The 14,657-nt window shown below is 36.5% G+C and overlaps 2 protein-coding genes across 2 annotated transcripts; one reads left to right on the top strand and one right to left on the bottom strand.

The window, feature by feature from the left end:
• Positions 1-3,385: 3,385 nt before the first annotated feature.
• Positions 3,386-5,471, top strand: LOC115718414 (cytochrome P450 86A1). Its single transcript, XM_030647191.2, has one exon. It carries the CDS (start codon positions 3,587-3,589, stop codon positions 5,147-5,149), a length of 1,563 nt encoding a protein of 520 aa, XP_030503051.1. The 5' UTR covers positions 3,386-3,586; the 3' UTR covers positions 5,150-5,471.
• A 1,211-nt stretch (positions 5,472-6,682) lies between these two features.
• LOC115720924 (sodium-dependent phosphate transport protein 1, chloroplastic) lies at positions 6,683-11,264 on the bottom strand. Its single transcript, XM_030650133.2, has 10 exons — positions 10,695-11,264; positions 10,347-10,454; positions 9,974-10,129; positions 9,543-9,758; positions 9,151-9,360; positions 8,845-8,982; positions 8,356-8,457; positions 8,102-8,167; positions 7,854-7,938; positions 6,683-7,206 (listed from the first exon to the last, which is right to left on the bottom strand). Exons 1-10 carry the CDS (start codon positions 11,103-11,105, stop codon positions 7,109-7,111), a joined length of 1,590 nt encoding a protein of 529 aa, XP_030505993.1. The 5' UTR covers positions 11,106-11,264; the 3' UTR covers positions 6,683-7,108.
• Between the last annotated feature and the right edge of the window lie 3,393 nt (positions 11,265-14,657).

The raw sequence follows: 14,657 nt of genomic DNA, 5'->3' as shown, positions 1-14,657 counted from the left end.
CATCACTCATTTGTGTGTCATTTGGTTCATGTTATCATTTACTTGTTTATTTGATTTATAAATTCATCCACCTTATCACATTTATATTCTTACTTATTGTGTCGTCAGCACAGTGGAAAGTAATCAAGATTATGTGATTAATTAGATATTCCTAGATTTATCAGTACACAGGGTTTAACTGATATGTGAATCTACAACATAGTTTACTTGCACCTTGGATAAGTGTTATGTTCTTTCCAGAGCATTGGTTAAAGTAAAGCTTGGGTTGGGTGCATGGAGTATGCATCAGAAGGGACCGATATTGAACTTTGAATCAAATATATTAAACTTACCGTAATATCTATTCAATTCAATATCACCTAGTTGATCCTAGATCAAATGATCTTAATCCTGATATGGTTAGGTTCGATCTCAGGAGTATTATACATGTTCTTTGATTTGTTAGTTAAGCCTACTTTTGGGTCAGGGTGATACGTACATTTTGGGAACATGGTAGTACAATTGAGTGGGAGCGCTAAACATAGATATGGAATCTATAGCTTCTATCTAGCAAATAGAAGTGAAATAATGATTTCCTTTGAGCTTGGCTAAATAGAGATAAATGGTTGAGTACTCATTTCAGTTCGCTGAAATATTATTTATACGGGGCTAAGTGTTTTAAGGATAAAATACATTGAAGGGTGTAACGGTAATTTAATCCCTATACAATGTAGATCATCTATAGAGGATCATTGATTATTGGGATTATAGCGATGGATAATTGATAGCGTATCTGTATGGTAGAACATATAGAGCGTTCTGTATAGCTAAGAGTGCAATTCCAAGTTCTATGCATGGATGCAATAAGGAATTAATAAGTCAGTGAATTTACCTGGTAAGTTATTGGTCTGCTTATTGGAAGCTCGAATATATAGGCCCATGGTCCCCATACTAGTTGAGATAATACTACTTGTAAGACTCAGTTAATTGATTTTGATTAATCAATTATAATTCTAAGTTTAGACTATGTCTAGTTTATGAATTTTCATTAAGCAAGGGCAAAATTGTGAAGAAAGAGTTTCTAGGACTTATTTGTTAATTAAGAGACTTTGGTTAGTCTAATTAATAAATATATTAAATGACAATATTATTTAATAATTAATTTTATTTATTAAATAATTAGAATTGGTATTTAAATGGTTAAATTAGAAAATTGGTATTTTTGAGAAAATGAGATGTAGAAATGATAAAACAGCAAAATTGCAAAAGTGGGGCCCATTATCCTATACCTTGGCCAACCACTTATGTAGGTATTTATCATTTATTTTTTTATTATTTTAATGCCAAATAAATCTAACCTAACCTCAGGTGGTTGACTATAAATAGGTAGTGATGGCTTCAGGAAAAAGATGATGCATCTTATTCCTTTTCAGAGAAAATTGAGTGCCTTCTTCCTAAACCTAGCCGCCACCCTCTCTTCCTCTTCTTCACTTCTGAAAACCGAACCCTTGAGTGATAGAGTGAGTGCCCACACACATCAAGTGGTACCTCAATCATAGTGTGAAAGATTGTGAAGAATCTAGATTCAAGAGAAGGACATTCGAGCTCAGATCTTGGTGATACTCTGCGACAGACACCATACTTTATATGTGTTTATTTAATATCTTTTTAGAAGTTCATATTTAGGATGTTAAACAACATACTTGTTAGTAAATCTAAAATCCTGGTAAAATATTTCCAACACTTTCAACTTAAGTCCTGCTCCCTTCAGACTAATACCCTCATTGCAAGGAATCAACTCGCGTTGAAAAGAAGCAGTAGAAAAACAATTTTCAGGTGCGTCGTCCACCTTCAATCACGGCCCCTACATATGCACCGTCAGGCCTTGCGCATGGTTTACCCATACCGTCAGAGCCACACACTCCTTGTTTGTATGAGCCAACTTTCCACAATTAAAACACAAATAAGGGAGTTTTTTATACTTAAATTGTATCCAAGACTCTGGCTTCGATCCCGACTTGAGGAAAAAACTCGCTGGTATCGGATGGCTAATCCAGACATCAACCCAACACCTGAGAAAACTATGGCGAACACTCTCCTCTTTACTTTATTTGCCATCAGTTTTAACTAGCTGCCCGACCTTTTTTGCGAGAATTGGAATGTTAGATTCTGAAAGACACCGAGTAGAAGCCCATGAAACTCCACCCAGAACTGAGTAGTGTCAAACTTCGACATACGAACTTCCCCTTCGATTGGCCAAAGTTTTAGATTTAACAAAACACTGTTAACCTGCCACGACCTCTTGTTCATAACAGTGGTGCAGTCTGCTTGAGAGTCAAAAAAGAACCCAAGTACTCCTTCCTCAAATTTTTTCATGCGCCAATTTTGCTCCAGGTTCCAAACACCCAAAATAATTTTTTTGACCACAGAGGCAACCATGTTCTTGCAACCCATAACTCTACCTATTTACCACAATATCCTCAAGAGAGGTCCTCAAAAAAACTCATCATTTCTATTTCCATCTCACTATCTTGTTCCATGATCTTCTCAGCATTCAAATCAACTGAGTCCACTTCCACAGTAACGACATCACAGCCCATCTCCTTTATTGTGACCATGTCTACTCCAACTTCACCAGGCCAGGACATACACGGCGAAAACCAAACACGGGGACGAAGGGAAACGAAAAAACCAAGATTTTAAGAAGAGAGCTAAATCAGGCAGGCCAAGCACCAAAGACTCAGGACAAAACCTAGAACGTCTACTAAGAGACTAGACCCATCAAGGAGCCAACATTTCGACGATAAGTAAATGACTTGAGAGAGCCAAAGAAATGTTGTGTAGCTTTAAGAAAATTTAAGGTGTCAAATTTAAATTGACGTAACATGTATGAACGGTCTCATATTATGGGCGCGTCCCGTAAAGGTATTTCAAGATACCTTATCTCCCGCGGCCTATAGAAGACGTTGAATACCAATTGGTTTAATAGCAATGCTATATTATTATTACGGGTTTTTACAAAAATATTGAATTTTGGGTAAAAATTTACAATTTTACCGTCACACGGAATTTTTTACAAAAATACTGTCTTTTAATAAAACAACCAAAACAGAACATTTAAAATAACAGTAAAACAACTAAAAAAAAACCGTGGAATAACCGTGAAAACTTAACACAGTACACAGTATAAAACTTACACAGTATTTTTTTAAAAAAAAATACAATATTTTTAAAAAAAATTCCATCTCACAGTAAATAAAAAAAAAGTAAAAAAATTAGAAATATAATTATTATTATTATTATTATTATTATTATTATTATTATTATTATTATTATTATTCATGTGGTTACTTTTGTACCCATATCAACCAAACAGACACTCCAGTATATGGCTCAAAATTCCCAACTAACTCCTCCTAAACCTTTCCCATTATATCAATATATATATATCGATCTCTGCACCTTTCTCCATTGTGTCCATAGTACTACTCCCTATACACCCTAACTTGATCTCTCTGTAGTCTATACACCAAAAAAACACACGTACACTCACATTTATAAAATATATATTTAGCACACTAATTATATTACTCTCTTATCATCAAACATGGAAACCCTACCATTTCTCCTTACCTTCACAGCGGTCATCTCCGCCTATCTCTTGTGGTTCCACCTCCTTGCCCGGAAGCTCACCGGTCCAAAAGTATGGCCCATCGTTGGAAGCCTACCGTTTCTTTACATGAACCGGAACCGAATCCACGACTGGATATCGTACAACCTGCGCTCTACCGGAGGATCAGGCACGTACCAAACTTGTACCATCGCACTCCCTTTCTTAGCTCGTAAACAAGGTTTCTACACCGTCACATGTCACCCTAAAAACATCGAACACATCCTACGAACCAGGTTCGACAACTACCCAAAAGGCCCTAACTGGCAAGCAGCCTTTCACGATCTTTTAGGCCAAGGAATTTTCAACAGTGACGGAGAAACTTGGCTCATTCAACGCAAAACCGCAGCCTTAGAATTCACAACTCGGACTCTTAGACAAGCCATGGCTCGTTGGGTTAACCGAACCATCAAGACTCGGTTATGGCTCATCTTAGAAAAAGCATCAAAGGAGAATGTTTCCGTTGACTTACAAGACTTGTTGCTTCGGTTGACTTTTGACAACATTTGTGGTCTTACATTCGGTAGAGACCCACAAACTCTTTCTCCAGAATTACCAGACAACCAATTCGCTGTTGCTTTCGACTCGGCTACGGAAACCACTCTTCAAAGACTTCTCTATCCTGGCTTCCTATGGCGGCTTCAGAAGATTTTGGGAATTGGGACCGAGAAAAGGTTGAAAGAGAGCCTTGATATCGTTGAGAATTACATGAACGACGCCGTTTCGGCAAGGAAGGAATCCCCATCTGACGATTTACTTTCCAGGTTCATGAAAAAGCGTGACGTTAACGGTAACCTCTTTCCAACTTCCGTTCTTCAACGGATCGCTTTGAACTTCGTCCTAGCTGGACGTGACACGTCATCCGTGGCTCTCAGCTGGTTCTTCTATCTCGTCATGAACCATCCCGAAGTCGAGGAAAAGATCGTTAAGGAAATCTCAACAGTCCTGAAAGAGACACGTGGCGAGGACATCGATAAATGGCTGGAAGAGCCGCTAGAGTTCGACGAAGCCGATAAGCTGGTATATCTTAAATCGGCTTTAGCCGAGACACTTCGTCTGTACCCTTCAGTTCCACAAGATTTTAAGTACGTGGTTTACGACGACGTTTTACCGGATGGGACTTTCGTACCATCTGGTTCGACAGTTACTTACTCAATTTATTCAGTTGGGAGAATGAAAACGGTTTGGGGTGAAGACTGCATGGAGTTTAAACCGGAGAGATGGCTCTCGGAGAAAGGAGACCGGTTCGAACCGCCAAAGGACGGTTACAAGTTTGTTGCTTTTAACGCTGGACCGAGAACCTGCTTAGGCAAGGATTTGGCTTATCTACAAATGAAGTCAGTGGCCTCGGCTGTACTTTTGCGTTACCGGCTATCACTAGCTCCCGGTCACCGGGTGGAGCAGAAGATGTCCCTCACGCTCTTCATGAAGAATGGTCTTAGAGTTTATTTGTATCCACGTCAGCTCCAAGGAGGGAATGATCAGGAGGTAGTCGTGTAAGGAGGGCGGAAGGGGTGTTTTCGTAATTCGTTAGTGCAACAAGGCAACAAGATAGTGCGAAGGGGATAATATGGTCATTATGATGCTTGTTAAAAAGGGTATAAAAGTCATTTAATTTGTATTTACTTTACTTTCATACATACGTTTTTTCTATTTTTCATTTTTTGTTTTTCGTTCGTTGTTCGTTGAGTGGGTTGAATTTTGAGTACAGTTTGCTCATCTAAATTTGAACCATTTTATTATGTAATTTGTAATGTTATAAAAGTCCATATCAGTTATATGGATTGTGCTGATTTAATAAAGAATTTTAAATTATGCTATAGTTACATATATTCCCTATATTCAATAAACTAACATATATAACAAACTGTTTGATATATTTATTAACTAAAAATAATAATAATTAGTGTTTGGTAATTAGGTCTTAGTTGAGCACCCTAGTAGTCAACCTACTTTGACTAACCCTATAATTGGCACAACAATTAAACTTTTTTTTTTTAAATTATTAATATTATTTTTTTCTTTATTATGTACACCCAAACTAAGTCATAAGCACACCTTAAAAAAAAAAAAAAAACCTTTTCAATTCACTTTGTTAGAGAATATTTTGAGAATCACTTGAGTTTTTTCCACTAAATCCACTCAATTATTATTTCTTTTTAAAGTTCAAATTTTGAGAATAAAATCCATTAAACTAACTATTAACAAATTTAAGCTACAATATATTTTTCACAACTAATTACTAATTTAGATTGATTATGTACACTCTTATACAGATAAAACGTTTATATTGATACACCTAATATTATTATTCAAATGTTATAATATTTTTATTTTTTATTTTTATAATTTTACTTATTTTTAAAATAAATTTTAAAATAATTTTTAAATAATAATTTTGTTATACCAATATAAACTTGTTACGTACACAAGAATGTACACATAAATAGTTCATAATAGCAGGCAGTTAACATGGTGTTACTTTAAATTTGCTACTAATTTAGTAATTTAGAAAATTTTAGTGTCAAAATTTGAACTTGAAAGATTAAATGTAAGTAAAACGATAGTTAAAAAGTTTAGCTGCCAAAAATTCTTTGAGAACATATACTGAACTAGTTCACTCATCGCCAATTAATTTTAAAACAAAAATTTTCATACTTACTCATAGCCAATTCTTTATATATTAGATTATTAATATAATTATTTCACCAAAACACACCACTAAAAATGCTATGCTGTTCGTAAATCCTATTGATTATATAAGAATTTATATCCTTGAGAATCAAATATTATCATAATTGATTTAGAATAATGAATTATTTAATTTGATAATCATGTAGGTGGAGATGTCGGGATTGCTGAAGCATAACCTTCAAAAGAAAATTATCTTAATTTATCCAATGCTGATGAGAAACAGCAGAGTTGTTCAGCGGCCATATTTTCTCCCAATTATGTCTAGGTACACGTCTACATAGGCAGCAACTTTTGAGTACTTACTAATCATTCATTAAATGCTACAATAAAGGCACAAAATAAAAGTACAAAAACATTTTGGTTAAGAAATAAACATTACATACATAAAATTATAAATATATATTTATGTTATTGTAACATAATAATCACAAAATTGATATGTTAGTAATGGAGTATGACATTTACAAAGTTGTTGCTGGGGCTATTTACCAAATATGTCTTGTAACATTCATTCTTCCCTTGGTTGAAAAGGTGAGAAAGTCCAACAAATCCATCGAACTTCATGACTTGGAAAGTGGAGAAAAAATTGATCTTTGGGGTTTGATTAGAATGAGCTTAACAATGCTTGTGAATAGCAAATTAAATGAATGTACCTATATTATATTCCTTGCATTTTGCTATATTCAAACCCTTCTTTTTCTCCAATCTTACCTAGCATTCTTAGCTTGATTAGTGTGAAAAGCCGCATATTAAACAATGATTACTCTAATCTATGATCTTTTCACCAGTTGAGAAAACGTTCCATACAACAGTTCCAGCCAGGTAGAGTCCAACTGACACATTGAAAACATCGTCCCAAGAACCTGATAATGTCAAGGTGGAGAAAACAGAAATATTAGATTAGAACTTGGTTTTCTTGTCCCAAAGATTTAAACCAATTAAGCTTTACAAGAAAGGAATAACCGAAAACTTTAGTGTGTCGACACTGTGTTTAATTAGATGGCTTTGTTAGGTGTACCCAATTAGCCTTATAGGTCATACTTTCTACTAATGAAGTATGAATTTGGGCTTAACAAACATAGAAAATCAACCCCAAACTACCCTCACTAGAAGAATGAAGAATTTAATCAGAAACCTATTATTGACTATCATATGCTTTGAAGCCACTGAGGCAGAACAGACTCCACATTTTGTGGGCACTCAATATATAATGTCTTACCTTCCAAAAATATTTACCAAAACACTCCAGGCCAACCCAATTTTGAGACTACACTACACAACACCGCTTAATTTTCTAAACAAATATCAAGAAACTTGTAGCGGATTACTTAGTTGTCTAATGAGGTCAAGTTGTGCTTACTTGAATAAATAAACAGAAGACCTATTCTATGTCAGGTAAGAAAAGATTATAGCACCAGATAATTATTAAAGCATCATTGAAATCAAACAAGCAATTCAAGGGTATTTGTTTTTGTTTATACTTCTGTACTAGTAAGAAATGAGTACTAACCATGTTGGAGAATGTATCCAGTTGCAGCTGTACCAAAGACACCAGCAAGAACTCCAGCAGTGTTGGATAGACCAAGCAAGACTCCCTATGGAAAGGGTAATGCAAATAGAAATTTAGCACCATAAATAGAAGGAGATTTATAGGTTTGTGTAAGAGCAGAGATATGAAGCATATGTTGCCAAATAAACTTTAATAGATGAAACTATAGTGCAGCCAAACCCGAAAACGAACTGAGTTTTAATACTTACAGAATATCGAGGAGCAATATCTTGATGGTTTGAATATAGACCAGATTGTGAAAATGCATCAGTTCCCTATAAATCAAAAGGCAATAAAATTGTTTATCTAAAACTGTATATGGTAGATCAAATGCTCTGCTCTTAGCTAGAAAGATAGCAAAAATTCAAGAAGCCTGAGTAATTATGAAAGTTCACAGATTTGATAATTAATAAATAACAATTTTTTTTTTTATTTCATTTGTTTCTATTAGTAATAATCAAACCTGGCTGCATGCCATGCATAGAACCGCCATTGCAGGAGAATTAATATGACTCAATTGAGTCAGGAAAAAAGCAGGACCAAGAAACCCAATTGTTTGCATGCCCTACAAAAGGAAAAATTCAAATGCCCAATCAGCCATGAATCAAACTTAAATGCCCTTTTAGTTTTCGTTTATATCGCTTTGTGTGTGTGAGCATACAAAAGCAGGAAGCTGAATACTTGTCAAAAGTTCAATTTCATAAATTTTTAGCATAAGATCATTACTTCACTTGTAAATGCACTACACTAATTCAGTGGCCAACATATTTAGTAAGTTTCCTTGTGAATTTGAGTCATATGTCTAGTCAAACTGTAAAAGAACCTCTCCTTGCCAAAACACTCATCATGCATAGAGGAGAAAGCATATAATTTTCTATCATGGTAAGGCACTTTCCCAAGTACACCACAGCAGAAGAATTCGTGAAAATCGGGAAAGGAAATAAACTAATACCTTACGAACAGTTGTCACTGAATAACCTTTACTGATAAGTGTGTCTGCAATCCACCCTCCAAGATTTGCAGAGAATGCCATTGTAAGCCAGGGCAAGACACAAAAGAGTCCAGATTCTGTGAGATTGAACTTCAGCACCTATGGCAAGAGCACAGCAATAATAATTACACCTCGGTTATTACAGTGAACTCATCCTTGATCCCAAATTACATAAACAAGTAACACACATCATGGTGAACATGGCATTGAAAAGAAAGTGAAGTTCCATTACATATCAATAAGCTGTATTCATAAGCAATAGCTTACTTGGTGATAGTATGTTGGCATCCATGTAAGAAGAATGAAGGTTCCCCAATTGTGACAGAAATGAGACACTATCAGAGCCCATACAGGCGCCTTTGATAATATTTGGCCCCAAGGAATTGTTTTAACGGGTTCTTTGGAGACACTGTTAGTAAGAATTAGCTTTTTCTCTTCAGGTCGCAGTTGCGGATCCTCAAGTGGAGAACTGTATGCCTAATGAGACAATTCAAGAACATAGATGGTTTATTAAGAAAACAAGAATTGGATCATTGTAAAAGACTCTACAAAGATAACAAATTGAAATGTTAAAACATTAATTAAGCTTAAATAACAAATAGCTTCACAGTTCTCAAGAATAAGAAAATGATTAGAACCAAACAGACGGTAAAGCTCACCTTATTTAACCAAATTGTAAACCATACAGTTCCCAGAGAACCAAAGGAGTAAAATACTGATGACCATCCGAACTGATGTATTAAAAAAGGTGAAAAGGCGAAACCAGTGACCGAACCAATATACATGCCGCTGTACACAAGAGCCAATGATCGACTCCTCTCCGATACAGGAACCCATTTCGACAGGATATTATTCATTGCAGGCATAGCAACACCCTGTTAAAGAGTTAAAACAATGTAATTTATGTGAATATAGCAGTTGAGTTGATTTATACCTTTGTTTCCTAACGAATAGATATCACAATCTCTAAATTCCACAATAGCCTCAAAAGTGAAAAAAAAAAAAAAACAGAGGCTTTGCTATCATTACTTCTACAACAAAGAAAGTTTTTTAACAATTTCATCCTCAAGTTTAAAGAAAATTGCTTTACCTCGCCAACTCCCATGAATGCACGAACAACAAGCAAGAACGGCAACCCCATTCTAGCAGCAAATGGGGTGAGAATCGTAGCAACAGACCACCAAACAACTCCAAATCCCAAGACCTTCTTACCACCTACTTTGTCTGCCCATATGCCACCAGCAATCTGTTTTCACTACAATTATAAGAAGAAGAAAGGCAGAGGTGCCCTTCAAATGTTTGTTTCTTTTTATCATTTTGTTTGTGTCTTAAAATACGCGGAGAGTGAGTTTGAGTCAAACTCTAATTAAGGGCCTGAGCAAAATATATGCCCCTCAATGTATATATGGAAAAAATCAAGGACAGTGACTTTAATTAATGCATGAAACTCCATGTTACCATACCTGAGTGAGAAGATAGCCCCAGAAAAATGAAGACTGTATCAAACCAACAGTAGCGGGGTTCCAATTGAACTCTGCTGACATGGGAAGTATTGCTATGCTCATATTTACCTGTCAAAAAGTATGTACTCAATATTGCTAGTTCGAACATTTAAAATCATTAATGTCAGGTGCCCACCTTTATTATTACTGTTTATTACAATAAAACTCATTACAGCCAATGGGGTGGTGATCAGTGTAATGTAACTAAAAAAAAATTATATCTTTTTAAATATAAACGGTCTTGTAGTGGCAGTTAGTTCTGAAAAAAAAAAAAGTGAGAGAGAAATAGATGGCAGAAGACCAACTTACTCTGTCCATATTACAAAGGAGAAAAGCCGAGAAGCACAAAATTACGATAACCCATCTTTTGGGAAACTCTTCCCACCAGGGACTCACGCCCTCTAAATCCTCCTTTACCGAAACGACGTCGTTAAAAGCATCCTTAAGCTTCACGGTTTCTGGAACCGATTCTGAAACTTCAAAACTTTCTGACTTAACATCCGCCCACACTTTCCCAGTTCTCTTCCTACCCGAACTCCTCCCCGAGACACTGAAAACGCAGTACCGACCCTGCCCGGATGGTGGGCCATACCGTACTCGGATCCGAACGTGGGCCTGGTTTCTGAAATCGGACACGAAGCTTTTTCTGTGGCCCGAAATATCAGGTAGCGATAAGTTGGGCTTGGGAGAAAATGAGTAGAGAAGAGCTCTGGCGCTCATGGCGTTAGAGCATGAAAGTTGAACCAGTGAACCAATTCGTCAGCAACTGATCGGTACAGATATTAATTTTAGTATATTATTTTATTTATTTAAATTTTATTTGGTTAGCAATGGTGGAAGAAGTGGGGTGTTCTTGACAAATGATATTTATGTGGATTGGTTATGGTTGAGACACGTGGCAGTTGTATGAAAATATCGGATTGTGAAGGTAAGGAAATGCGAATTTTCGGTTGTTTGCGCGCCTTTGTTCAGCATCGTTCGGATAAAATTATTCTTACGTGTTCGAGTTTGTGAATAACGGAAAACGATTTCTGTTGAGTTGGGCCAATATAGTTTGATCTATAAGGTGGGTTAAGGCCCACATAATTATGGGGTAAGTTAAAAAATATCACTTTTATTAATCAATTGATCAAATTTATCTCTAATTTTATATTTAATTGAAACATACATCTTTTTATATATATTGTACCCTAATTACCCTGATATAAGAGAGTCACATAGAGAATATCTTGAAGTGACAGGGGCAAAATTTGTACAATATTTAAAAAAAGAGGTAAAAATGATAGACTTTAAAAAAGAGGGTAAAAATAAAAGAGGACAATATAAAAAGAGTATAGAGTGTAATTTCCTCTATAATTATTTAGGGGTCTCTTTCAAAAAAAAAAAGAAATTATATTATATACCCACTTTACTTTATTTGTTTTCATTTTTACCTTCATTTTTCATATTCTTTAAAATATACCCATTTTTATAAAGGGTAAATACTATTTTGGACCCTCTGTTTTACAAAAGTTACCAATTGGACCCTGTGTTTTGTTAAATGACAAAGTGGACCATGTATTTTCTAAAATAGTACAAATAGGACCCTGAATTGATTTTTTGTCAAAATAAAGTTTAATTATAATCCGATCGAAAAGTGTTATGACAAAACTGTTTACATTTTTTGTATCTATTCGTATTAAGCATTGTCTTTAAGTTGGTTGAATTAAAAAATAGTTGTCAAAAATTAAGCTCAGGGTCTTATTTTTACTATTTTAGAAAATACAAGGTCCATTTTGTCATTTAACAAAACACAGGGTCCAATCTGTAACTTTTGCAAAACACGGGGTCTAAAATGGTATTTACCCTTTTATAAATGATGTTCCCATTATACCCTTTAGATTACTATAAATCATGTGCTACACACTTAAGTGTAGGGCAGTGGTATATTAGGCAATCCACTCATATAAGTGGGTAGATTTTAATGAAATATAATATTAGGATATTTTTAATTAATTAATACAAAAAAAAGGTATTCCTCGACTTATCCCTCAAAAAAATTATTTATGGGTAGGTGAAAAAGAGAAATTATCATAATAAATAGATAATTAGATAAAGCACCATATTTCTTTTTGTAAATTTTTATATTTGTAGGTTTAATTTTTATTTTTATAATTTTACGGCGTTCTATATAAATTATTGTTGCCCCTAATTTTGCCCAATATATGTGGACCAATCAGACAGGGACACGTGGATCAAGCAATTCACAATATTTGCTAAGTCTTTAGGCCATAAGATAACATCCCGGACGTAGGTCGCGGAGAAGGCACATGGAACTCAATATGCTCCCGGAAGCTCACACAACGCTAAGGCATCTCCGCGAGGTGTCAGGTTTCTCCTGAGCAATCAAGTCGCATTAAATGCCGCATGGGAGGAAGCGTGTTGGGACTGCTACACGCAATAAAGTCTGACGACACAACCTCCAACCAGCAGCGCCACAGTAATGATCATTTAAGTCTAGCGACGGCTACACTGTGAAGAGTCACGTCAATCACAAGGCAATAAGGACATTCCACATAAAAACCCTACAGCACCTAGGGATTTGACCATGCATTACCCATGGTATATTCATTGGGAATACCCAACTTTATGGATACTTACAGATACGCTTGTAAGGACAATTCTAGGGATTACCCCACCAAAAACACTATAAATACCCCCTCAAAGCTCATTAAATGGGATCGAGAATCTTGGGCTGCATATGAGCAAGTAGAGTAAAAACTCACCAAGAACATTCTCTGTATTTATAAGGGTGAAATTCTCCCAAGTATAATATATGTATTAAATACATCCATAAATAACAAAGACTCGTCGACTAAGGCTCATTAACGCCCCAACCACGTAAAAATCCTTCTCTCACTTTCTTACAGCTCAATAATTTTATAATATTTTATTAGTTGCCGAAAATCTCGGTCAACATTTTGGTGCTTTCTTTGAGAGCTGAAGAAAGCTACTGTAAAAAAAAACATTTGACTTCACAAACATGGTGGAGACAAGAAGTACTCGTCAGCCTCGTCCTCTGGAAGACGCTCAAGACCCGAATGAGGAAGATGTAGCCTCAAGAGCAGCAGAGGAGTCCGAGGAAAAAGAAATAGTCCCCGATGATGACTACGAGGGAAACCTCGACGAGTATGCCTACAACGAAGGTAGTTACTCACAACTGGTGCTTCTCAGACAAAAAGCTATCGATCACGAAGCCGAGATCGAAGCTCAGAAAGCGCAAAACCAGAAAATGCAAGAAGTGATGCTGGCCATGCAAAAATCCATGGAAGCAGCTGGCATTCACGTGCACCCCAAGGCAATGACCGCTGGACTCGACAAGGAGCCAGCAACGTCTTCGCCTAATTCCCAGCAGCAGAAATCTAGGGAGACTAGCCCTATAAGATACCCTGCTGAAGGGAATCAAACAAAAAACCCTACTTCTACCCCAGGGCGAAAGAAAAAGGTGCAGGATCCGCGAAAGGTCCGCTCAGATTTCCCTAAAGGGAAAGGTCCGCAGAGGGGCAAGCCCCAAAAAGGGAGCCTTGGCCCTCAGGATCGAGGGGACCGAAAAAGCGTTTCCGTACACCAAGAACCCGGGGGTAGAGGGAGAAGAGGACAGAGGTGTCCTCCCGTTGATCTGAGAAATCAAATCAATGGGAACCAAGGTGATCTCCGAGATCACCTTGACCAAAAAAGATACGGACCCGCGGTCTCCACGGGTACGTTGAATGAAGGAATTATGCCGGAACTCGCCATACTTCGAAAAGACATTGCCCGAGTCTCCTGGAGACAGAAAGGAGATGACTCCGACTCAGACAGCGAGGATCGAGAGCCATGTGCTAAGCACATCCTAGAGGCGGAGCTCCCTAAGAACTTTAAGATGCCCGAAATGGCAGCTTATACCGGGAACTCCGATCCTAGCGATCACTTGTCGCGGTTCAACCGTGTCATGACGGTCATGAGGGTCAGCAATGACGCCAAATGTGTAACGCCCTAATGCTAAGGCACGCTACAGTGCTTTTTCAATTATTGTGCAAACTTTGCTAATCAAAGTAATTTCTCGAAAAACGTGTCAAATTAAAATTTTTGCCTTAAACATTAAACTTTATAAAATAATATAATATTTACAAATCCCGGGATCCCGATTTCAAACTTTTGAAAATTTACTGTTTAAACTTTACATTCAAAATATACAAGTTCTGGATCGCACAGCGACTTTCAAAATACAACACCCAGATGTCCCGAGACCGA

This window comes from Cannabis sativa, chromosome 2, assembly GCF_029168945.1.
Source record: "Cannabis sativa cultivar Pink pepper isolate KNU-18-1 chromosome 2, ASM2916894v1, whole genome shotgun sequence".
NCBI lineage: Eukaryota > Viridiplantae > Streptophyta > Magnoliopsida > Rosales > Cannabaceae > Cannabis > Cannabis sativa.
This window is presented reverse-complemented; position numbering and strand designations above follow the sequence as displayed.

What these genes read in the sequence shown, in the direction of transcription:
- LOC115718414 (XM_030647191.2), top strand. Translation starts at nt 3,587, where the DNA reads ATGGAAACCCTACCATTTCTCCTTACCTTCACAGCGGTCATCTCCGCC.
- LOC115720924 (XM_030650133.2), bottom strand. Translation starts at nt 11,105, where the DNA reads ATGAGCGCCAGAGCTCTTCTCTACTCATTTTCTCCCAAGCCCAACTTA. An exon ending in TTACAATTTGGTTAAATAAG is followed by an intron (nt 9,361 to 9,542) that starts GTGAGCTTTACC and finishes TTGTCTCATTAG; the next exon opens with GCATACAGTTCTCCACTTGA. An exon ending in CAGTGACAACTGTTCGTAAG is followed by an intron (nt 8,458 to 8,844) that starts GTATTAGTTTAT and finishes TTCCTTTTGTAG; the next exon opens with GGCATGCAAACAATTGGGTT.